The sequence below is a fragment of the Cucurbita pepo genome, chromosome 6, assembly GCF_057944985.1.
Source record: "Cucurbita pepo subsp. pepo isolate OVF chromosome 6, ASM5794498v1, whole genome shotgun sequence".
NCBI classification, from domain to species: domain Eukaryota; kingdom Viridiplantae; phylum Streptophyta; class Magnoliopsida; order Cucurbitales; family Cucurbitaceae; genus Cucurbita; species Cucurbita pepo.
The window spans coordinates 5,264,950-5,291,033 of NC_141803.1; the positions used below are offsets into that span (position 1 = coordinate 5,264,950).

Consider the following 26,084-nt stretch of genomic DNA (forward strand, 5'->3'; position numbering starts at 1 on the left):
TTAAAAATTTCAAAAGTGCCCCTACCGTTAGTACTATGTTTAAAAAATACTAATGAAAATTTAAAAGTAGCATTAACACCATTAATCTTTATAAAATAAAAAATTATTACCATTAATATATACAGACGAAAACCGTATAACAGCGTCTCATAGATTATCTCATTTTTTAATATTACTTTTAAAAATTCACGATAAAATTTTGAAATAGGGTACTAACTAAAGCTATTTTTAAAATTATTAATTTTTTATAGTTAAAAAATTTATTTTTTGAAATAGTTTAATAATATTATTGAAATAAAATATATTAAAATATTTTTATTAATTTAGCTTATAATTTAAAATATTAAATAATAATAAAAAATATATTTATTATTTATTTGTATTATTTTTGGTTCGAACGAGGACCGAAGTCTCCCAAAATTTGAATTCACTTCGCCCGCTACTCGCGAAAGTGTTTCTTCTTCGTCGGAAAACCCTCCATTGAAACTCAACTCTTCTTCCTCTCTGTTACTCGAACTGTTCATCTCTCTCTCTCTCTCTTTTCATGGCCAATCTGTGAAACATGGCGGCGATGGAGAAGCTATTTGTGCAGATCTTTGAGAGGAAGAAGTGGATCATTGACCAGGCCAAGCACCAGATCGATCTCTTCGACCAGCAACTTGCATCCAAGCTCATTATCGATGGAATTGTTCCTCCGCCTTGGCTTCACTCGCCTTTTCTTCATTCCAACATTTCGCATTTTGAAGGTAACGTCGCGTTTTTGTCATAATTTTTCATTTCTTATGCTCCATGTTTAGTTAGGTCGAAGCAAGAATTTCTCCATTTCGCAACTTTTTTGCTCAATTGGTTTCTTTTAGGTGTAGGAGTGAGCAGGAATTTTGTTCCTGGAGTTGAGGTCCCACGGTCGCCGCTTCAGACCCATTGTTCTAGTTTGAATGAGGCATTTGTTGCAAACAGTGGGGAGGAGTTGCAGCAAAGGTCGAATGAAGATGCTGGTTCTTTAAACGATGATTTTGATGCAGGAAATAGGCCTGCAGTTTTACCTCAGTGCAATGTAAGTGACGCCCGTGTCTTTAATTGCGCACCTCGTGTTGACACAAGTCCTGTTTCTCCTCAAGGTCGAGGAGGCGGAGTTTTAGAAAATTACCAAGATCCTACTCTGTCACGGGCACGGTTACATAGATCTAAATCTAGGCAAAGGGCTTTAGAGTTGCGTAATAGCGCGAAATCTGCTAGGTGCCACTCCCGATATGAGAACAAGAATGATTCCGTTGCTGATGGGATTGTGGGATCTGCTATTAGTTTGCTGCAGGCTGATCACGAAGATGAATCAGAGTTGGCAAAGCCTTCTAGCAGCTGTAAGGGTATTGGTTCTATGGAAGAGGAGACTAATGTTTGTTGCGAGCAGAAGAATATCTCTACTTGCGCTGATAAATCTAGGCAAAGGGCTTTAGAGTTGCGTAATAGTGTGAAATCTTCTAGGTGCCACTCCCGGTATGAGAACAAGAATGATTCCGTTGCTGATGGGATTGTGGGATCTGCTATTAGTTTGCTGCAAGCTGATCACGAAGATGAATCAGAGTTGGCAAAGCCTTCTAGCAGCTGTAAGGGAATTGGTTCTATGGAAGAGGAGACTGATGTTTGTTGCGAGCAGAAGAATATCTCTATTTGCTCTGATAAATCTAGGCAAAGGGCTTTAGAGTTGCGTAATAGTGTGAAATCTTCTAGGTGCCACTCCCGGTATGAGAACAAGAATGATTCCGTTGCTGATGGGATTGTGGGATCTGCTATTAGTTTGCTGCAAGCTGATCACGAAGATGAATCAGAGTTGGCAAAGCCTTCTAGCAGCTGTAAGGGAATTGGTTCTATGGAAGAGGAGACTGATGTTTGTTGCGAGCAGAAGAATATCTCTATTTGCTCTGATAAATCTAGGCAAAGGGCTTTAGAGTTGCGTAATAGTGTGAAATCTTCTAGGTGCCACTCCCGGTATGAGAACAAGAATGATTCCGTTGCTGATGGGATTGTGGGATCTGCTATTAGTTTGCTGCAAGCTGATCACGAAGATGAATCAGAGTTGGCAAAGCCTTCTAGCAGCTGTAAGGGAATTGGTTCTATGGAAGAGGAGACTGATGTTTGTTGCGAGCAGAAGAATATCTCTATTTGCTCTGATAAATCTAGGCAAAGGGCTTTAGAGTTGCGTAATAGTGTGAAATCTTCTAGGTGCCACTCCCGGTATGAGAACAAGAATGATTCCGTTGCTGATGGGATTGTGGGATCTGCTATTAGTTTGCTGCAAGCTGATCACGAAGATGAATCAGAGTTGGCAAAGCCTTCTAGCAGCTGTAAGGGAATTGGTTCTATGGAAGAGGAGACTGATGTTTGTTGCGAGCAGAAGAATATCTCTATTTGCTCTGATAAATCTAGGCAAAGGGCTTTAGAGTTGCGTAATAGTGTGAAATCTTCTAGGTGCCACTCCCGGTATGAGAACAAGAATGATTCCGTTGCTGATGGGATTGTGGGATCTGCTATTAGTTTGCTGCAAGCTGATCACGAAGATGAATCAGAGTTGGCAAAGCCTTCTAGCAGCTGTAAGGGAATTGGTTCTATGGAAGAGGAGACTGATGTTTGTTGCGAGCAGAAGAATATCTCTATTTGCTCTGATAAATCTAGGCAAAGGGCTTTAGAGTTGCGTAATAGTGTGAAATCTTCTAGGTGCCACTCCCGGTATGAGAACAAGAATGATTCCGTTGCTGATGGGATTGTGGGATCTGCTATTAGTTTGCTGCAAGCTGATCACGAAGATGAATCAGAGTTGGCAAAGCCTTCTAGCAGCTGTAAGGGAATTGGTTCTATGGAAGAGGAGACTGATGTTTGTTGCGAGCAGAAGAATATCTCTATTTGCTCTGATAAATCTAGGCAAAGGGCTTTAGAGTTGCGTAATAGTGTGAAATCTTCTAGGTGCCACTCCCGGTATGAGAACAAGAATGATTCCGTTGCTGATGGGCTTGTGGGATCTGCTATTAGTTTGCTGCAAGCTGATCACGAAGATGAATCAGAGTTGACAAAGCCTTCTAGCAGCTGTAAGGGAATTGGTTCAGTGGAAGAGGAAACTAATGTTTGTTGCGAGCAGAAGAAGATCTCTATTTGCTCTGGTAAAGTTACAATAGTTGGAAGCCCTGGGTTGCAAAGTAGCTCTATTGATGTGGTTAATTCTTTAAATATTTACTTAGAAAATGAAGGGTTATGTGTAGCGGAAGGTTCAATGCAGAATTCTTATAAAGTGAATGAGCAATTTGACTCGCCTAGAACTTCTTCGGGAAAGATTGGATACTGTGAAGAAGGGCCGGCATGTTGCAGGAGTCAGGAATCTAATTTTGATAATGCTGAACTGTCTAGGTTGCAATGTAGCTCTTTGGATGTGGATAAATCTTCACGCATTCCCCCTGAAGATGGAAGAGAGTGTCCTATAGGAGGATCAAAATTGCATTCTGATCAAGTGGATGAGCAACTGGACTTGCCTAAACCTTCTTCTGACAATGTTGAGTGCTGTGAAGAGGCAAAATTAGTAGACTGCAGGAGCCAGGAATGTAATCTTGACAATGCTCTACAGTCCAAGTCACAACGAAGTTCTCTGGATGTGGACGATTCAGCATGCATTGACGCCAATGATGGAAGATTATTGGACTCGCCTAACCCTTCTTCTAGCAATGTCAAATGCTGTGAAGAAACTGTTGTAGGACATTGTAGGAGCCAGGAATGCAATTTTGATAATGCCCGAGAGGCTGGGTCGCTATACAACTCCCAGGATGTAGATAAGTCTTCATACGTCCACTCTGAGGACGGACAATCATGTCCTAATGGAAGTTCAGAAGTGCATTCTGATGAAGTGAAAGAGCAATTGGACTTATCTAAATCTTCTTCCGACAATATGGAGTGTTGTGAAGAAGAAATATTAGGAGATTTCAGGAGTCAGGAGTATAATTTTAATAATGCTCAAAAGTCAGAGATGCAACATGACACCCTGGATGCGGATAATTCATCATGCTTTTCTTCTGAAAATGGAACTTGTTCTGTTGGAAGTTCAAAACTACATTCCGATCGAGTAAGTGAGCCGTCGGAGTTGTTTAGGCCTTCTTCTGCCAATGTTGAATGCCATGAAGTAGGACTAGGAGACTGTAGGACCCAAGATTGTAATTTTGATAATAATGCAGAAAAGTCTGGTTTAGACAAAATTTCCAGTTCACCAATAACGGAAGTAAGGGAGAAAACATCAGATAAGAAGCCCTCCACTTCCGTGGATAACAAGAGGGATGTTAATGAAAAAGAAAAATGCAATTCACCCCTTCACATGCCTATGCCGCAGATTCAGGTCGACTCAGTGAACGAAGACAAACATCATAAAGGTATATGTGAATCTCAAAGTGAAAAGAGATATGATAAAGAAGTAGCTACTTGTTCTTTGCTGCAAAGTGATGAACCTGTAGAACAAAATATTTCTTTGAAAGATGGAGTGCCGAATTTGCAGTATTCCCATGAAAATGCAGTTGAAATTCAACTAGTGGATACAGACGATGCATCAATTCTGATAAGAGATACAGAAACGTTTAGAGATCAAATGGTCATGGCTCCTTGTGTTCCTTCCGCTGGTGAGGGGGATAGTAATTTGGAGCAGAAACAAAAAAGTTCAGGCATAACTCAGTGTGAAGATTCAGATTCCTTTGAGGGTTGCACTGATCACATGGTCATGGCTCCTTGTGTTCCTTCTGCTGGTGAGGGGGATAGTAATTTGGAGCAGCCACTGAAAAGTTCAGGCATAACTCAGTGTGAAGATTCAGATTCGTTTGAGGGCTTCACTGAGCACTTGAATGGTAACCATCATTACGTATCAACAGAGTGCCAGACTGCAGAGACATCAATAAAGTCAAAAACTTTCAGCTCAGTTTTGAGGGCATCTAGTTCTGACGAAAAGGAGATAGAGGTTGAGCTGCAATTGGACAATGGTATTCCAGCGTCTTTAGGCTTGAGGAGTGAGCAACTTCAAATCAACAGGAGTCCTATAGATAAAAACTTGATGCAGGAATTTGACACTGAAAAACCTGTCCTTGAACTTCAACGATTATCATTTTGTGAAGAAGGATACCAACAACCAAATGTGAGCATCGGCCCTATTGAAATGTTGCTATTGGAAAAAGAAGCTCGCTTGATTCAGAGGTCTGATTCTTCACCCACGCTTCCAGTCAAAGAGGTATGTATTACAACGGGAAGATTTTTCTAGCTAGTGTTTTGAAGTGTGAACTGCAGTAACTTCTTAGGGCTTAATTGCTGGATGCAGGAAATTTTTTTTGAAGGTTGAAGCACACGATAATAAAATATACATTAAAATACATATAATATTAAGAACTAGCATGATGTATGAGGTATAGAAAAAAAGAGGTATTTGATACCCCCCTCCTTTAGGTCATTAACATTTCTTTTTCTTGCTTTCGTTTTTTGTGTTCTTCTGGGTAATAACCATTTTCTGTTTCTCATTTGCAAGAAAATTTTAGAAAAGAAATCTGCTTGTTTCCAATTTTTCACAAACATTTAAAAGTAGTATTTAAATAATTTTAACTAATGAAGTACCTATGAAATATAAAAAATTGAAAATATAAATACAATTTTGAATGTTTTACTTTCAAAAAAATTATATTTTCAAGTAGAATTTTCATTTTGTTATATCATATGTTAGAGAATAAGAAGTCAGACCAAACACATAAAAAATGAAGGATTAGAAAGAAAAAAAAAACTGCCAAACACATTTTATTTCCGTATCAGAAAATGAAAAACAAGAGATCAGACACTATCAAACATGCCTTGGCAGGTTGACTATTAAAAACATAGTTCATGCATAGTCTTCAAAATCTTTAAAAATAAACTACAATATCACGAGGCAGACCCAGAACCAGTCATCATCACCAAATAGATTCTCACCTCCAATTTTTCCATCATTACTTATAATCTCTTGTATTTTTAACCATTAGACTCTATAGCCAAGTATTTCCTTCTTTAGTCTAGTTATTTTCATGTGCCTCTACGTCTGCAAAGCTTTAGCAGTCATTCAGCTGGTGATATGCATTTTACTTCACGATTAAGCTAAGGCACTTAGGCACTTAGGTGTACTTATGAAGTTAAGATCAAACAATTGAACTATGTGTTGTTTTCAAGTATAATGATCTCTTTGGTGAAACATTGGTATACTAAAATGCATATCACTTACATTTATTGCTAAAGTACCTGTGGAAGAATGTGAAAATAATTCTTCCAATTCATATAACAAAAGTTGATTTTGTTCTTTTTAATATGTTGTTTTCTGCATACTGTTCTTGAAAGGATGGAGCCAGATTTAGTAAGGGAGATGATGGTGGTCATTCTGATTGTGCTTTTATTAGGGTGTAATGTTCACTAAATGCTGACGTATCAGTTTCTAACAAATTTCTTGGCAGGGATTTGATTGATTTTTCCTCCTTTTTTACTTTTTCTATTTACTTCACGATCTTGTTTCTTTGTGCATGATTGACAGGATCTCTCTCGGTTCGGAAGCAATAACAGAGGTACACCATTGCAAAATGGTATGCTAGAGAGCCAAAGTTTGGTTCCCGAAGAAAATTTTCAGTGTGGAGATATTGAACTTCCTATGGATACTGGGAAAACTGATGGAATGGAGGAAAAGGGGAAACTTACTTTGTGCTCGCTTCATACTCCACTTACCCAAACTTCTCATTATCTTGGTGCAGACAAGGATATGCCTGCTTTAGAGGGGTTCCTAATGCGATCTGATGACGAAGAGCCATGCATTTCTGTTGGTGGAATCAACTTTGACAAATTAGATCTTTCAAAATGTATGATAGAACGTGCTAGCATCTTGGAGAAAATTTGTAAATCTGCTTGTATAAACAGTACATTATCCTCACCTTCAGAAAGTTTTAGGCTGAACAAGGTGACAGATTTGTACAATTCTCTTCCTAATGGTCTACTAGAGTGCATGGACTTGAAGAATAACCTTCTGATGAATGATCAAAATAAGCTACTGAAGGATGGTAGTAACTCTTTGAATGGAGAAGTCAACTTCTCTCCTCATGGGTCTTCTTTTGATTGCCTGCAAAGCTTTAACAGTCATTCAGCTGGTGATCTCAGGAAGCCATTTGCATCTCCATTTGGTAAGTTGTTGGATAGAAATTCATTAAATTTGTCAAGTTCTGGAAAACGAAGTGGCCAGAACATAGAGCTTCCTTGCATTAGTGAGGAAGCTGAGAATACCGATGAGATTGATAACGAATTTTCGAAGGATATGAGATCGAGCAAGCGAGCACCACTTGTTGACATTACAGAAGATGCAAATGTTGAGGTAACAGTTTCTGAAGCTGCGGCGGTTGCTGATAGATTGAGTTTAGAATCTTTAAACATAGAACTCAGCAACACAAGGACTCATATTGGGACCAAAGAGAATCTGGGAAACCAGAAAAGCAGCAAGAGGAAATATGTGAATGAGGCTGTGAGTCGTGATACCTTGCCAGGAGAAAACGGTGCTAAAAGAGTCACTAGATCATCCTATAATATATTTAGCCGGTCAGATTTATCCTGTAAAAAAGATTTCAGAAAGGAAGGTCCTCGATTCTCTGAAAAGGAATCCAAGCATAGAAATATCGTGTCCAATATAACTTCTTTTATTCCTCTTGTCCAACAAAGAGAAGCTGCAACTATTTTGAAAGGTATGTTTATTTATTTATCTTGACGTACATGGATTGATCATGAACCTTAAGCATTTCTTGGATATAGTTTGAACATCGTGTATCTGATGATCTGTGTATTGTCTGAATTGTAATTTATATTTTGTAACTTGTGCATTCCTGTAGGGAAGAGAGATATTAAGGTGAAGGCCATCGAAGCTGCTGAGGCTGCAAAACGCCTTGCAGAAAAGAAAGAAAATGAACGTCAAATGAAGAAAGAAGCCCTGAAACTTGAAAGAGCAAGAATGGAACAAGAGAATTTGAGGCAGATTGAACTGGATAAAAAGAAGAAAGAAGAAGAGCGGAAGAAGAAGGAGGAAGAAAGGAAGAAAAAGGAGGTTGATATGGCAGCAAAGAAAAGACAGAGGGAAGAAGAAGAGAGGAAGGAGAAAGAAAGAAAAAGAATGCGTGTTGAAGAAGTTAGGAGACGATTACGAGAGCATGGTGGGAAGTTACGATCTGATAAAGAGAATAAGGAAGCAAAACCCCAAGCCAATGTAAGATGCTATATGTGACAACGTTTGAACTTTCCTTGTGCTTATGGGCTTTGAAAGGTAAAAACCGCTTATTATTTTCTTCTGTAGGACCAAAAACCACGTGACAGAAAGGGATGTAAGGATGGGACTGTCAAACTGGTCAAGGAAAGTGGCCATGACAGCTTTCACAAACTCTCAGTTACCGAGTCTAAGACTACTTCTACAAGCGATGCTGTGAGGGGAAGCTTTGTTGTGGAGGACTCACAACCAACGAGTGTTGATTTTCTAGAGGCAGAGGTAAATTGCTTTGTGAGTGCAAATTTCCAAAATATATGACGTGATTTAGGTGAAAAGTTATATTCCCATGATAGGAACGGGTAATTAGCTAGTATCCTTCCATTTTCCTAATCCTCACCAGTCTTCTACCTCAAAATATCACATATATTTTTGTGATATTGTGAGTGCTAAGTTATATTCCCAGAGGTAAATTGCTTTGTGAGTGCAAATTTCCAAAATATATGACGTGATTTAGAGTGAAAAGGTATACTCCCATGATAGGAATGGGTAATTAGCTAGTATCCTTCCATTTTCTTGATCCTCACCAGTCTTCTACCTCAAAATATCACACATATATGTACTTTTTATAGAATTGTCATGATCTTTTTGAAGGATAATAGATGGAGGAACTACATTGAAATGTTGTGGAGGTATTCAGTGCTATATCTGAAAGATTTTGGCTTCTAGATGAAGTAGTTGTTGGAATTGTCCTAAGATATCTTTTGTAGATAAACAATAAGATATTTGAAAAAGGACAGAACTCACAACACCTTAGGCTTCCAGCTGGTTTTAGATCTTAATCCACAAGAAACATGGAAGTCATTTTCTAGAGAATTAAAGCTTTATTGATTTTGCTGTGTCCTGTTACATAGTTGTATCCAAAGAAAATTAATTCTAATTCATCTAGAAGTTCTGTGGGACTTTGAAGAGGAAATCATAGTGAAACCTGGAAATCTAATTGAACCAAGAATTTCAGGACACCATATAATAATGACGTTTGTTTAACGCTTGATCTTATCATATGTAGCTTAATAAATATGAGAAATGAAATAATTTATACGTTTGAACTCCCTTGAGAATTTGAATACATTGGAAAATACTGTTTTTCACTCCAATTGCAATCCAACGTAAATTGTGTTGTTTCTCTTCTGTCCTAAGATGACTGCCCAAGTATTTGGTAGTTTAAGGTGAGAATTAGTTGGCAAATAAAGATAGATCTTGCTTGGTTTGAGCAAAATGGAATAAATTTTTTACAATTGTAATACACCTTTAGAGGTTTGATATTAAATCGTCATTTTGCTTGGATGATTTTTCCTGTTCTCCTTTGAGCTTCATATGAGTGTAACCTTCACAACCATTTCTTAAATATTAAAAGTTTATCTGCTTCATGCGGGAATTTATGATCTTCTATAGGCACTTGAAAATGTGATGGAACATAGAATCTCCGAAACAAGTGAAGAACAATCATATCAGATTTCTCCTTACAAAGCTTCTGATGATGAAGATGAAGAGGATGACGATGACGGCATACAAAATAATAAATTTGTTCCTTCATGGGCCAGGTGTGTAGCTCGGCCTTATGTTTTCATATAAGGAAATAACAAATGTGATTTGAACTTCAATAATGCAATTAGTACATTTTGCATTTATTTTGTCAAAGATTATCCCGAAGAACATTTCAAATTTGCCAATTTTTTCTGTTAGAACTAATATCTTCATACTTCTTTATGCAGTAAGGATCGCTTAGCTGTTCTTTTTGCTTCCCAGAAAAAATTGGATCCAGAAATTATCTTTCCACCGAAAAGTTTTTGTGACATAGCTGAAGGTGAAATTAACGCATAAAGATGGTTGCAGCTTTTAATTCTTGTTAAATAAAAACACACTGAGTTAGTTTAACTGTTTTGCAGTTCTCTTGCCTCGACAACATCAGTCTAAATAGACAATAGACCGAACCTTCACAATGTGGATAGATTTTTTATCTGCAACACAAACATTCCCCTTTCTGCCTGTGCAAGAGACTTGCCTAGGTACGCTTTTACTAAACTGCTGTTTTTCTCTGACTTGAACATCATATCGTGGTTTATCATTTTTGCCTTGTTTAATAAATTAGTTGCAACCCCACTTGTTTGGACTTCTTGGCATTAGAGGATCACTGTTAGTAAAGTAGGCCTATGTACATAACGTCGACTTTAGTATTTGAGCAAATCTTTTAGCCACCCTTCACTTATTTCACTCGGTAAATAGGCTTCTCTCTTGAACCTTTTTTCACTCGGTAAAGGTGGATGCTATCGGTCGAAAATCTCTTCTTTCCTCTCCCTTCAAACACTGTAAACGAAGAAAATGAAAGGATGTTCGAGCGTTTTCGCTCCTTCACCTATTTATTTTTGAACTGTAAACTCGGTGGCTTCGCTCCTTAGCTTTTGTTTTTTCTCCTTCACCTCGTAAACAAGAAAGACTCAAGATTAATTCGATTGAATTCAATCACTTAAAGAACGGTAAACTCGGTCTTCGTCTTCTTCCTTTTCCTCTCCCTTCAAATACTGACTCTTTTCTTTTCTTTCTCTTTTGAAGGATAGATTTAGTTACCTAGTATCTAGGAGATTTAGTTACCTAATATCTAGAGATTATTGTATCTAAAGATTATTATTTAGATCTATAGTTACCAATAACTAGAGATTTATCTTTATCGTGTTATCTTATTACCTATTGTTTATGGATTTATTTAGATTACTAGTACTTAGGAAATTTAGATTATCTATTGATTTAGACTTAGTTAGCCTTTCTCACGTAGACATGTAATTCTCTGAATAATAATAAGCCAGCTAATTTAGACTTGCAACCGTTTTTATTTGTGCCATGTCTCATTGAAATGATAGAGTGCTATATTATGTGGCAGATTTTGCTGATTAATTTCTCAAGGAATTGCTGCTCAGGTGATTAGTTTCTTGCTGCTCTTTAACTCTGAATAGCTAAATTGAGATGATCATTGTACAACTACGCAGCTTTATATGTAGGGTCAATTTCTTAGCACCAAAATAAACTATACAACCCGATTCTCACCACCCTCCCTCCTTATGACTGGATATCTCAACCATGAAACAGTCGGGGAAGAAGGCTGTTGTGAATTCTTGGTGTTAACCTTCCCTTCTTTTGCTTTGGGGTAGGCAGGGGGAGGATTTAGGTTACTCCAACTTGTAGGTGTAAAGCACTAGTTTCTAACATAGCTTCTCTATGTACAATTTTTTTTTAATATATTATCTAATGAAGAAGATGAAAGTGCAGATGAGATTGTTCAACTTGAAGAGGCAAATTTTGATTATATTCTAGAAAAAGAAATGAGTAACCTTAACGCCCGTAACGGCATAAGCAGTGTTACCTAGGTCTATGTCGGAGGAAACCATAGTATGAATAAACTTCGGTTGTATAAACAGTGATATGGAATCACTACAAGAGAAGTAAGATTCTGATTACCTTATTGATCGAATATCTCAAGACAAGAATACTTGTGTGAGATTCGAATCACCCCATAAGCAAAATCAATCATGTCAAGCTTGAATGATTCTCATGCAACCTAAACTATATAGAATTGCAAAGAAACTTAGTCGTTGGCTAAAGGAAAGCACAAATGTCTACTTTACAAATACAAAGATAACATACATGGCTTTATATAGCCTCAAAATGAAGACACTTGACCTAACATGAGACGTTTCAAGAGTTTTAACTTTCATATTTTATGACCACAATTAGCCACTATGTAAGTGTAACCTTAAAGTAAATAAAAGTCTTAAAATACATTAAAGAAACACAATAACTCTAAGTTATTATCTATCTTAAATTTGTAACCATCTAAGAATAAATGAAGCCTCACTTGGAGTATCTTAAAGCCCGTGTTCCATAAATGAAGCTTGATTCTTCTTAATGTAACATTAATATTGCATGATTGAAATGCCTTGGTTTATATAAAATAGGTCCCAAAGATTCGGTATGGAGCTGAAACTAGATTTTTCTACTTTCTCTTGTTCTTAAATCCAAACGGTGAAGATGTGTCTTTTGATAAGGATTCGGTATTTGATTAAGATCTTACTAGTTTTGCTTCTCTCATTTTCTTTAAGATTACGGTTTGCACATTTTGTGTTCAGCTCAAGTTCACTGCAAGCAGATAGTATTCGCTTTAGTCCGTTACGTATCGCCGTCAGCCTCATGATTTTTAAAACGCGTTTACTAGGGAAAGGTTTCCACACCCTTATAAGGATTCGTTCCCCTCTCCAACTGATGTTGGATCTCACAATCCACCTCTTTGGAGTCCATTGTCCTCATTGGCACGCTGCATGATGTCTGGCTCTGATAACATTTGTAACTGTCCAAATTTATTGCTAGCAGATATTGTCCGCTTTGGCCTGTTTCGTATCGTCGTCAGTCCCATGATTTTTTAAAACGCATCTACTAGGAAAATATTTCCACACTTTTATAACGAATATTTGACTAAAATTACGATATTTGTATTAAAAAATCAAAATATAGTGTGAAAGCAAAATTACGTTATTTGACATTTTTTAATGTTAATGTCATGAGTCACAATCTAAGCTACCCCTAACAACCAAAATTCTTGGAGGTAGATCTTAACCACTACAATTGATTTTAAATCATGCAATACAGTAAATATTATCCAGTACTAACCGTGGGAACGAGAATTTGAATCTCCGACCTCATTGCTTATGTAAGGATATCAAAACTTGTACGAGTTTGTAAATCCAAAGCAAACTTAACTACTAAGACTCATTGAGCCACCGATTTTTCAATTTCGACTTGCACTCGAGCCTTGACTCGAACAACTTCTCGATATGGTTTTTCAATGAGAGAGATGAGAATCAGGTTGACGGAAGAAGAGAGAGTACACTCCCAACAAAGACAAAGAATCTCTTTACCCATCAATCGGGTTGTGCTCTCTCTCTTCTGTCAACATTAATCCTCCCACGGGCTTCCCCAAAAGAGCTCATATTAATGGAGATAGTATTCATTGATTATAAACCCATGATTATTCCCTGAATTAGCCGATATGAGACTTTCATACAATACCTCCCCTGGAACAAAGTATGCCTCCCCTTAATGAGCCTCGACTCTTTTTATTATTATTATTATTATTTTTTCTCTTGGAGTTTTCGGACAAAGTACACCCTTTGTTCGATACTCTAGTCACTTTTTGACTATGCATTCGAGGCTCACAATACTTTGTTCGACATTTGAGGATTTACCAATATATTGACATGGCTAAGTTTAGGGCATGACTCTAATACCATGTTAGAAATCACGACTCTCCACAATAGTACGATATTGTCCACTTTGAGCATAATCTCTCCTGACTTTGTTTTGAGTTTCCCCAAAAGACCTCATACCAATGGAGATAGTATTCATTGATTATAAGTTAGCCGATGTGGGACTTTCATCCAACACCTCCCCTCAAACAAAGTATGCCTCCCCTTAATCGAGGTTTAACTCCCTTTTTTTTTCTTCTTTTGGAGTCTTCGAACAAAGTACACTCTTTGTTCGATACTCTAGTCACTTTTTGACTATACATTCGAGGCTCACAATACTTTGTTCGACATTTGAGGATTTGCCAATCTATTGACATGGCTAAGTTTAGGGCATGACTCTAATACCATGTTAGAAATATCGACTCTTCTAATGGTATGATATTGTCCACTTTGAACATAAGCTCTCAAGGCTTTGCTTGGGTTTCCCCAAAAAGTCTCGTTCCAATGGAAATAGTATTCCTTGATTATAAACACATGATCATTCCCTAAATAATTAGTCGATGTGGGACTTTCATCCAACAATCAGAGTGACGTGGGAACGAGAAATTTCACAAAAAAAAAAAAAAAAAAAAAAAAAAGCAAAAAATACCTTCAAAATGATAGCTTTCCCAAATCAAAGATGAACTTCAAGAAGCTCTTTGAGAGAGAGAGAGAGAGAGGGCCAATAGAACAGTTTTTGTGGTGAAGATAACAACAGGGCCATTTGATTTTGATTTATAGAAAGGAGCGTGCAAAGTCAACAGCCAATAGTTGAAAATTAACTTTTTTTTATTTATATTTTTTATAATTATTTTAAAATTCAACCTTCGTTACCGACGTATTTAATATCATGGTCTAATATACACCGCTCTCCATCACCTCTTGCATCTGTTGCCTAAACGAGTTACCCTATAACACATACATGTGTGAAGTGAGCGTTGCAAGATGAGTGTCTCGGACAACTTCTTTTGAAAGTAGTTTTTCAAGAACAGTGTCAGACAACATGTACGTGTTGACATTGTACCCTTACCTATGTATCGGAGGTTGGACACAGGACCGGTACGCAATCCTTAAATGACTTAGCATGGATACGGGAGGGTTCATGCCTCGATATAACCCAGATGAATGGATTTCCAATGATATGATCGACACATGAGTCCGTTCTCGATAGACATGTCCAAGCAATCTATGATGGCTGATGACATATGGGCCCGTTTTAATTTTTACAAATATAGAGATTATGGGAACTAAAATATATTTTCATATAGGATTTATTGAATTAAAAAAATAAAAAAATAACTGAATTGACAAAATTTAGTTAAAATCACTTTTAATTTATGTATTATTATTATTATTATTATTATTATTATTATTTAATATTAATTTATAATTAAGTTTGCAAATTGATTAAAAAATAAATAAAGATAAATGCCTAAAAGCATATAAATGTCATTATCATGAATTTAATTTTTTTTTATTTTTTTTCTTTGTTTTTGGTGAGAAAAATATTTAATTTCATTTATTAATTATATAAGATAGATTCCCATATAAACATTAATTATTTAAATAATGTTGACATCACTTTAATTCACTAAAATATCATAAAAACATATATATATATATATATATATATATATATATATATATATATTATGTTTGGTTTTGCTATCATTTTCATAATTAATTTTTATGTTTCAATCTCTTTATTAATTTTGATAATTTTAAGATTTCTTATCTCATTCACTGTATTTAAATTCTCTCGGAGTGTATTTTTTTCTGTCTCTTGGTACAACTAAGGGCATTCAAATGACACGAGAACTCGAGCGACCTGGATCATCCAAAAATCGTAAAGGTTAGGTTGAATTTTCGAAAAATAAAAAATTCGGTCCGATTTGTAGATTGACATTTTTGTTAGGTCAACTCGACCAATCCAAAAACAGGGTTACAACTCAATCCTATTTTAAAGATAATATTTGACATTGTTAACCGATGTTAGTGATGTGTTGTGACTTGTGAATGTTTGATACTTGAGTTTTATGAGATTTAAGTTATTAACGTAACATGTATTGTTGATAAGTATAATTTTTAAAAATAATTATAAAAAAAACAACCCGATAACCCAACCCAACTAAAAAATAGATGGCTGGGTAGAGTTGAGTTGTGAACTCTATTCAGGTTGCTCGGGTGACCATTCACTAACCCAAATTTTCGAATTGGTTCAAAAGATTTTCCCAACCCAACCCAACTCGAAAATAGAGGGCTGAGTAGAGTTGAGTTGTGAACTCTATTCAGGTTGCTCGGGTGACCATTCACTAACCCAAATTTTCGAATTGGTTCAAAAGATTTTCCCAACCCAACCCAACTCGAAAATAGAGGGCTGAGTAGAGTTGAGTTGTGAACTCTATTCAGGTTGCTCGGGTCACCATTCACTAACCCAAATTTTCGAATTGGTTCAAAAGATTTTCCCAACCCAACCCAACTCGAAAATAGAGGGCTGAGTAGAGTTGAGTTGTGAACTCTATTCAGGTTGCTCGGGTCACCATTCACTAACCCAAATTTTCGAATTGGTTCAAAAGATTTTCCCAACCCAACCCAACTCGAAAATAGAGGGTTGAGTAGAGTTGAGTTGTGAACTCTATTCAAGTTGCTCGGGTCACCATTCACCAACCCAAATTTTCGAATTAGTTCAAACGATTTTCCCAACCCAACCCAACCCAACCCGTGTATACCTCTAGGTAAAACGAGTAAGAGTACGATGATTCGGGCTCGGAGAATATGGTGTCATTAGGGCTTCTATTTTATCGTACCGAAAGGTCTAACGAATTGAGATTTCCTTATTGTGCTAGATCATTACAGGATAAACGGATCATTTAAGATGAAAAGGATGAGCTTTAAGAGAACGATTTGGAGTTCTTGCAAAGTGGAACGGTTGAATATTTTTTTCGAATTTCCCATCGAAAATTATTTAAATGATTTGTATAAAAGTTTAATTATTATAGAATATAATCGAGTAATATTATTACAATAAATATAAAATTATAAATTTTAAACCATTAAGAATTAAATTGGGATTTTTAAATGAATGAAATTCGCTTTTAAATAAATTAAATATTTTTATTTAATTATTTTAGTTTCAATTTTGTAATAATTAAATAAAAAGTATTTTCTTTTAATAATATATATATATATATATATATATTTCGTTTTATAATTTCTTCGTGTAATCGTAACCAAGAAGCCCACTTTTAGCCCAATTTACAAAAGTCGCCTCCCTCTCTCTCTCTCAATCCGTCAATGTTATTTTCTCCCTTTGATTGATCTTGAAATTCCATTTTTTTTTCCTCGGAAGCGTTTCTCTCTCTAGATTTCATGACGGTATGTTCTCGTTTGATTTCTGCGTCTTAATTTTATTATTACAATTTTGATTTTTTCTTTGATGTGCTTTCCGATCGGTTCGAGTTTCGCTTCCTATTGAGTTTTCGATTTTTGATTCGATTCGCCACTTTTGATTTGTTTATTCATTTGATTTTGTTAAAGATTGTTCAATTCTGCGTTTCTAGATTTTTTTTATTCGTTTTCCTGAGGTTGATGTTGATTGATTCTGGATTAGTTATATTGGGCAGAAATCTGGATTTTTGTGCAAGATTAATTAATTTCTTGGAGGTCGTTTTTGAATCAATAATTCTGACAGCTGCATTCAAATATGTGACGTAGTTGGATTAATTGATGTTGGAGGCAACTTTTTAATTGGTCTATTTTGTTTTGTTTGATTGATTAATATCGATATTTTCAAAATCTGTTGCTATAAAGCAATGTTGTATGGTAATAAATGATGGTTGTTAGATTCGTAGTCCGATTGGTAAGGTAAGCCATCAGATTCACCGAGGGTACATCTTGTTTGTTCTTTCTTTTTGTAGGATAAAGGTCGGCCATTGCCAAAGTTTGGTGAATGGGATGTTAATGATCCGACATCAGCTGAGGGGTTCACCGTGATTTTTAACAAAGCTAGGGATGAGAAGAAAACAGGCGGCAAACCTGATTCACCTGGAAAAGTTGATGCACAGGGCAGGTCTGGAGCGGATCCTGCCAAGGCACCGCCTGTGAGATACATTCATAATCCTTTTTCTTTTGTGCTATTGAATGGTGGTTATAGCTAGCATCTCTATTGATATTAAAGTAGCTGGCATCTAAATAGTCCTTCTTTTGCATCTTTGGACAATTGTTTGGTTTATTACTGTCAATGAATTTCTGAGAGTGTAGTGTGGGTGTGTATATATATGTGCATATATCTGGGTTGAGCTCTGTTCAAACTCTTGGGAAGTATCTTAATTTGGAATTAAAACGTGCTGGTTAAGTACCTAGAATTAAGCTTTAAGGAGAGATGAAACATGATATCACACCATTGAATGTAACAAAATTTGAATCTCTTTGATTTTATATACCTTGTTAGGTACTTTATGTTCATGAAACATGAATTCCCTAGTTTTTTTTTTTTTAATCTTTGAGAGGGCTCTGGTTCTTGTTCCATAAATGTAGGCTGTCGAATGTAATGACTCGACCTCAGTTCTTGTTGCATAAATGATTAATCTGCAATGTTACCTTACATATTGTATTTACAAGTTTTATTTGGCCTTTTTTCCCCTCATGTGGATGATTATCAGAAGAAATGGCTTTGCTGTATCCAAAGTCTCTTTGATTTTATATACCTTGTTAGGCACTTTATGTTCATGAAACATGAATTTCCTAGTTTTTTTTATCTTTGAGAGGGCTCTGGTTCTTGTTGCATAAATGTAGGCCGTCGAATGTAATGACTCGACCTCAGTTCTTGTTGCATAAATGATTAATCTGCAATGTTACCTTACATATTGTATTTACAAGTTTTATTTGGCCTTTTTTGCCCCTTCGTGTGGATGATTATCAGAAGAAATGGCTTTGCTGTATCCAAAGTCCCCCTGCTGAATCTTGAGAAGGATTCGTTTAGAAGCCTTGGTTGAAAAACAATATTATTCTGTAATTGTGCTACTTTGGCTTCTCAAAGACGATGAACTTTTCATGGAGCCCTAATGTTCCTGCTAAATCTTATGCAATTTCATGTAAAGCAGAGTGTTATTGTTGTGGAGGAAAAAGTAAAGAAGACAAACATGTATTATATTTATATGATTGATATGGTGGTTTTTTATTATAGGATACAGTTGCTATTCTGTCTTTGCCTTTGGTGTGAGCTGTAAAGCTGTGCACTAGACATGATGTATAATTGTGGCTGGTATAATTAATGTATTACAACCTTTTCTTTTCTTGGAAGACAGCCTTTCCCATAACATAAATATTTACTCGACAGGGAAGATTTGAACCTACGACCCACCAAGAAAAGACATTTGATGTCTGGTTTAGTTCTCCCATAACACATAAACTACACAAACTTATAGACACTTGAGAAAATACAATGAATTTATGGTATTCCAAGTTCGGCCAAAAGTTGCAAGGAATGATTAGCTAACCTTGGTCTGTGAAGGCTTTCCCCCCGGCTCTTCAATCTAGTATGGCTCAGGTTTTGCAGTTCTTTCCTCTGTAGTACCTCGACGTGACATGAGCGTGCAAGGGGTTCTCAAGAATCTGTTTTCCTTTCTTTTATAAGGGAGACCGCAATTGGAAAAAGAGGACGAACGGGGAGGAATAGCCAATCGATGAAGGAACATGAAACCATTATGTTTCAATAGAAGTACAAGAAAGGGTTGGGGGCAATGAAGTAGGTGAAGTGGTTATGACTGCTGGGAAGCATTGCAAAAGCTAAGGAGACTTTGATGGTAGCTAATTGAAGACTGAACATAAGTAGGAGGTCTTCGTAAACATGTTAAAGGGCTCCTGTCTTTGGCGGGTCACCTTTCCATAGCTAATTGAAGACTGAACATAAGTAGGAGGTCTTCGTAAACATGTTAAAGGGCTCCTGTCTTTGGCGGGTCACCTTTCCAAGACTGAGAAAGACGAACATCTGGGCAAGTAAGTAGGAGGTCTTCGTAAACATGTTAAAGGGCTCCCGTCTTTAGCGGGTCACCTTTCCAAGATTGAGAAAGGCGAACATCTGGGTAAGGGAAAGCGCAATGCGCATGGTGCAAATGGCTTGATTTTTTCATGATATACCAATTAGAATGGAGCGGTTTTACAGAGCCAAGAAAAGAAAAAGTGAACAATACGTAGCTATAAAACCCGAATCTTCAGAATCTTATTAGTTTAGGAAAGGAAAAGTTCAAGGTAACAATTAAAGTAGCAATGAAAAGGAAATACAAGTGGCTAGGGCCAATGTAAAGGATTTGATAGTCAGGGAGCTTGGTATCTTGCCCTTATCTGTTCTAAAGAAAAGCCCTTCGTACAAAGGCCAATTGATTACAACCAGAGTTCCACACAGAACAACCTGCAAAGCCATTGTTTGAAAGGTCATAACCAAACCACTGCCACTCTCCACTGCTTTCTTCACCATCCCAAGAAAGCACAGCAAATTAACCAATGAAACTGTTGCTATTATAGTAAACATTGGAGAGGAAGCTCCAAATTCCATGATCTCCTTTTCATATCGTTCCGAGGCTTCTTGATCGGTCACTTTAGCTGTGATTACAAACGCTGAATCTGACAATCCAATTGTCTTCAAGACCGTATCGATAAGAGCAAAGAGATAGGAACTTGTTCTCTTGTATAGCCAAATCCTCTGTTCATTCCACCAACCCAAGATTGTTCCTCCAGCCAACAAATACTCCACCAAACTACCAGCATACTTAGCAAATATCACATATGTGAAAGGTATCAGCCAAGGGCTTGAAACCTGAGTACACAAAGTAGTCACCGCTCAGTGGTAAGTCGGTCGACAGTTTCGGTTCGTATAAAGTGTAAGAGAGACAGGAAAGTTAAGTACCTGGGGAAACAAGGGAATGCCTCTGAGGAGATAAAGTGAGGGGATTATGGAGTAATATAATGTTGCCAAGGAATTAACAGCCCAGAGACAATAGGTACAATATCCCATTCGTAGGCCTAGGCTGATCTTTCCACGAGCATACCGTGTAGGACTGTACCTCGAAAGAAGAATTTGGAGGTCACCTTCCGACCATCGCTTATGTTGAACTAGTGTCTGGATTAATGAGGTTGGTGCAACACCTAGGAAGGCTCCCCTCTCTGGATTGTAGTAAACCGATTTCCATCCCTGGCTTTGTATGGACAACCCGGTTATAACATCTTCTACAGGACATCCATATCTCAAACCCATCTGCAATTTAAAAGTTGATGATCAGCCTCAGAAATGTGAGATAGGAAGGTAGTAATATAAGGAGAGACTGACCTCTTTTCCCCATTCCGTGTTCTCTTCATATGAACAGCTTGCTAGATGCTTCGATTTTTCTTCGAGTTCATTTACATCGTCTCCTGAGTTCCTATAGTCCTTACTGTTCCAATCATTTCTGTATCCCTTGCTGTACTTTTTACCACATAGAACATCTCTTCTATGAAAGCAGCCTGTTCCAATATATAGAGGGCCTCCAAAACTATCCAAACCAGGCAGTTCGACCTTCACAGGACAAAATCATTTACATTACTGGAACTAAGTTACTATGAACTTTTTGAACTTTCTGGACGATATCGACTTACCTCATTAATGACCCGTAAACTACTTGCATAGATCTCGTTCTTGGTTATGTTATCAAACAATTGTGGAAACTGCACATATGCAATCTCATGACCCTTTTCTTCATCCATTAAGAAGCAAAGTGCATCTCTTATGGCATCAGAGTTGTTTGAATACATATCACAGTCTACATTGAGTATGATTTGCCCATTGCTGATCTGTGATGAGACTCTTAGCTGAAAATGGAACCAATGACAACCAGGTTAGGTACTTACATCAAATGTGCGGAAACGAGTGATAATCGGTGCATTAGCTTGATATTAGGTGCTATTTTAGTATTCTCGATCGATGTCGGCTTCTGTGAAGGTTATAGATTAGGCTGTGTCTCTATATCTTTACATATTCAAGTAGATTATTACCAAGGCGTTCATGGCTCCAGCCTTGAAGTTATGGAAATATCGAGGTCTCTTCTCACGAGCCAAATACACCAAAGTTGGTAACACGGACCCTTCAACATCCTTAGCTTTTGGATCTCTGCCATCTATGACTATCTGGGATGTTGAGAACAGAGAATCAAATATTAGAAAGACTATGCAAACATTCAAGGAAGATGTTTGTAAGGTCCAAGCAACAGATGTTACCTGAAGGAACGTATCGTGGTCTTTACGAGATGCATAGGATTCCCATTGGGAAAATCCTTTGCTACTCGACTGTATTTCATCAGGAACCCGGCCTAGTTTGACTGCATAATTGATTCTATTCTCCATATCCTTGTATAGTGTCTGCAAAAGAAGAAACCATCCAGGTAAAGGTAGCCATTAATAGCGTTGTGTTCTGTGATCCATAGTTAAGTTGCTATTAGATGTAAAATAACCTGAATGAAGTCCACTTCTTTGCTCTGATGATTTGTGTGTGAGGCAAAGTAAGCTGCAGGTGACCTTGGCTGGATGTTGAACTTCTTGCAGAATGGTATCCAGTGCTTCGCAAATTGAGAGGCCTCCATGAGAGCATAGTAGGTGAGCTTGGAGCCTGCATCGTCGGAGAGGTACACGCTGAGCTTCTCTGGCGGGTAATCGTATGCCATGACTGATAATACTGTGCTGATGACCATAGCTGGTGGCTCCATCTCCGGATCTGCTGTGCACACAAATATGTCCACTCCTGGAAACTCTCCCTCATGCCTGTCATCAACAATACCCCTTTTCAAACTAAGCATAAACCAACTGAGAGCCTATTCCACAACAACATCCCATCTCCAAACATCAAAGAAAACCAGTAAGAGGAACAAAGAGGAGAAAGAGAGAGCTCGTTTCACAACATTATTATATTATTCCGTTTCTGTAACAGTCCAAGCCCATCGCTAGTAGATATTGTCTTCTTTAGACTTTTCCTTCTAGACTTTCTTTAAGATTTTAAAACACGTTTGTTAGGGAGATGTTTCTATATTCGGAATGTTTCGTTCCCCTCTCCAACTGATGTGGGATCTCACGATCTATCCTCTTAGGGGCCCAATGTCCTCATTGGCACACTGCCTGGTGTCTGACTCTGATACCATTAGTAACAGCCCAAGCCAACCACTAGTAGATATTGTCCTCTTTGGGCTTTCCCTTCCGGACTTCTCCTTAAGATTTTCCCACATCGTATGCTAGAGAGAGGTTTCTACACCCTTATAAGGAATGTTTCGATCCCCTCTCCAACCGATGTGGGATCCCACAATCCACTCCCTTGGGGACCCAGCGTCCTCGCTGGCACACTGCTCGGTGTCTAGCTCTAATACCATTTGTAATAGTCCAAGCCCACCGCTAGCAAATACTGTCCTCTTTGAGCTTTCCCTTTCAGGCTTCCCCTCAAGGTTTTAAAACGCGTATGTTAGAGAGAGGTTTCCACACCCTTATAAGAAATATTTTGTACCCCTCTCCAACCGATATAGGATCTCACAGTTTCAAAGCCTCTGTTAGAGAGAGGTTTCCACACCCTTATAAAGAATATTTCGTTCCCCTCTCCAACCGATGTAGGATCTCACAGTTTCAAAGCGTCTGTTAGAGAGAGGTTTCCACACCCTTATAAAGAATGTTTCGTTCCCCTCTCCAACCCATTAAGATCTCACAGTTTCAAAGCGTCTGTTAGAGAGAGGTTTCTATACCCTTATAATGAATGTTTCGTTCCCCTCCCCAACCGACGTAGGATATCACAGTTTCAAACACCGTAGAATCTAAACTAAGTGAAAGAACATAAGAGAAAAGCAACCATTGGGAGAGATAGAGAGAGATCCTCTTCCACAACAAAAAACCCAATTCAAATACCACAAAAACCCAAGAGAAACGAAAGAAAGGAAGCCTCTTCCACAAACAATATCCCATTTGAAGAAACACATCATTAAGGGAGGGAGAGAGAGAGAGAGAGAGAGGCAGACCTTTGTGAGAGCTTGTGTTTAAAGGTGCGCCTACGAATTGGATTCCAACGAGGAGCCTGAGTGATAACCCAATAAAACCCAAACCATATCTCAGCAGCAAACAAACCAAGCCAACCCCATCTTCCTCCTCCTCCTACAAACTTCACTCTGTAACTCCAAATCAAACAAATCCCCACAAAAATGGAAGCTGCAAATACCCTATAAACAACTCTCCCCTTCGCTGCTTTCGTCTCAAACAACGGAGAATACCCTTCACTCCCCATGGTCTCTCCCCTCTTCCTCTCCAAGCACCAATGAATATATACCACCCTTCAATGGTTTCTTACATTATACTTGCAATAAGCTTGTTTTCATCCACCCTTTTCAATGTAAATTATGCAGGAATGAGAAGTGAAGGATTGAAGATTGATTGAGTGGCGTCCAAAGACTTGCATCAACAAGAAGCTAAGGCCATGGGCATGTCCGGGCGATGAAGAGGTGAGCGGCGGCAGGGGCAGAGCAGTGAGCTGAACAAGCCATGACACAAGGATGCCTCAGGTATGAACAACACAAATGATAAAGGGAGATGATTGGATTTGGTTCAGTCCATTTCTTTATACAATTTCTTGTTGGTTTAACTTTTTTTCTTCAAGAAAAAAAAAAATGTTTGATTTGTCTTTTATTCATATGTTGATTTTTATTCTCTGTTGTCCGTTTTTTTATTCTCTCAAATAGAAAAAATTAATAGTTCTTCGTATAGAAATAATAGTGTGAATATAGTGTAAGTTATTCGTGAATGTTGATTACTGATATTGATATTGAAGTAAATGATTATTGAAGCTATGATATGATCTATTTTGTTCTCGAGTAATATCGAGACATATTAATATGAATCTATTGTAAAGCGAAAGGTTGCTTAGTAGTTAGATTGTTGATGTCGTATAACAAGAAAATGAGACCGTTTTTATTGCAATGATAGATCTAAAGTGCGTGAATTTCAAATGTTTTGTTAAGAGTGAGAAATAGAAATGGGATGGAAGGTGTGTATTCTCATTGATATTGATATCCTTTAAATAGGATACAAGCTAGTAACTAATACCGGTAAAAAATTAATTTCCATTTTTTATTTTTTTTTAAATTTTTTTATACTATAATTTATATATTCAATAAAAAAAATTTCCTCAAAATTCTAAATAATGAGATAAAGAATGAAAGGATATCGGGCCTTCCAATGACCGTTTTTTGTTTGGTTTCCTATTTAAAAAGAAAGAAAAAAAAAACAAAAAACAAAGACCAAAGACCAAACAAATGAAGACAAAAAAAAGGTCCTTTCGTCTGTGTGATGTTCCTTGCAAATCGCTAAAGAAAATGATGCGGAGAGTAGGATAGACGAGTATAATTTTTGAGATCCCACATCGGTTGGAGAGAGGAGCGTAACATTTTTTATAATGGTGTAGAAACCTCTCCCTAATAGACGCGTTTTAAAATCATGAGACTGATGACGATACGTAACGGGTCAAAGCAAACAATTACAAAGTTGCAATGACTGAATGTTGAAGAAGCAGTTCAGTTGAATCGATCCAATGTATGATTCAGTTAAATCGAATAATTGATTCATTTAGGTAACCAACCACTTTTTCTTGTCCTAGTTTGACTTTTGAAGTTCAATGTGCCTCGATTGATTCAACGAATAAGGAGTTTGTTTAAAATTGGACTCAAAAGTGTTTGTTTTTTTTGTCATTATTGACGGTTGGAACTGAACACTAGCACACGAGCTCAGTGGTCTGTCTCTATGTGCATGTTGGAATCAAGCTAGACGATCCATATCTAGAACAAGTCATGAACAAACGTGTTAAGATCACATAACTCACATACTCGATCTAGATGAAAAATACAAAGAACAAGATAGAGAAAACACAAAGAGAAACATACGTGATACCATCAAGATAGTAAACTCCTTGACGGCTAAAAGTTCATATAGATGACTTGCTGTATGTATAGTTATAGAGAATACAAGAAATACAAAAAATCATATTTTCAAAGCGCTAACGAGGAGAATAGCTTGTTTTGTTTTACTATATGTTTGTTCAATTTCTCATAGTGTTCGTTACTTTTTTTTTTTTTAAAGCATATTATTTGTTTTTAAATTTTAAAATCGTTATTCTTAAGTAATGACCCTGATTAATCCGTGTACAAAATGTCGATCATTACAATTTCAAGACCAGCACTTTTGATCGATAAAATTTCAATTTAATTTTTATTTGATATCTGATTTTTTCTCCACCAAATTTGAATTTAATTTTTAGTTAGTCTTTGAGTTGACCTGACTTGGTAAAAGGATAACGAGACATATAACGTGTTAGTTTAGAACATCAATCTCATGTCATTATTATTAGGTCCATCATTGTTTTCGTCTCAATCAAAGACGTCTCAAAGAAGTTAACGATCCATCAGAAAGATATTAAATTCAAATATGATAGACCATTCATTGAAACA

At 37.1% G+C, this 26,084-nt stretch overlaps 3 protein-coding genes across 5 annotated transcripts; 2 read left to right on the plus strand and 1 right to left on the minus strand.

The window, feature by feature from the left end:
* The first annotated feature begins 407 nt into the window (after positions 1-407).
* On the plus strand, positions 408-11,595 carry WYR (inner centromere protein, ARK-binding region protein). Of its 2 annotated transcripts, none has more exons than XM_023680131.2 (9): positions 408-746; positions 858-5,245; positions 6,560-7,748; positions 7,893-8,263; positions 8,351-8,539; positions 9,713-9,861; positions 10,033-10,124; positions 10,207-10,326; positions 11,196-11,595. In XM_023680131.2, the coding sequence occupies exons 1-8, from the start codon at positions 563-565 to the stop codon at positions 10,236-10,238; spliced, it is 6,594 nt and encodes a 2,197-aa protein (XP_023535899.2). In that variant the 5' UTR covers positions 408-562; the 3' UTR covers positions 10,239-10,326; positions 11,196-11,595. The 2 variants fall into 2 exon arrangements, with proteins under 2 accessions (XP_023535899.2, XP_023535901.2); XM_023680133.2 differs by having other exon boundaries at positions 864-5,245.
* Positions 11,596-16,806: 5,211 nt separating this feature from the next.
* On the plus strand, positions 16,807-18,891 carry NOI (RPM1-interacting protein 4 (RIN4) family protein). Of its 2 annotated transcripts, none has more exons than XM_023680010.2 (3): positions 16,807-16,965; positions 17,508-17,690; positions 18,512-18,891. In XM_023680010.2, exons 1-3 carry the CDS (start codon positions 16,960-16,962, stop codon positions 18,554-18,556), a joined length of 234 nt encoding a protein of 77 aa, XP_023535778.1. In that variant the 5' UTR covers positions 16,807-16,959; the 3' UTR covers positions 18,557-18,891. The 2 variants fall into 2 exon arrangements, with proteins under 2 accessions (XP_023535778.1, XP_023535777.1); XM_023680009.2 differs by lacking the exon at positions 18,512-18,891 and adding an exon at positions 18,252-18,451.
* Positions 18,892-19,782: 891 nt separating this feature from the next.
* On the minus strand, positions 19,783-24,284 carry LOC111797107 (cellulose synthase-like protein E1). Its single transcript, XM_023680008.2, has 8 exons — positions 23,610-24,284; positions 22,071-22,377; positions 21,838-21,978; positions 21,616-21,747; positions 21,220-21,432; positions 20,915-21,139; positions 20,495-20,842; positions 19,783-20,404 (listed from the first exon to the last, which is right to left on the minus strand). Exons 1-8 carry the CDS (start codon positions 23,870-23,872, stop codon positions 19,847-19,849), a joined length of 2,187 nt encoding a protein of 728 aa, XP_023535776.2. The 5' UTR covers positions 23,873-24,284; the 3' UTR covers positions 19,783-19,846.
* Positions 24,285-26,084: the final 1,800 nt, after the last annotated feature.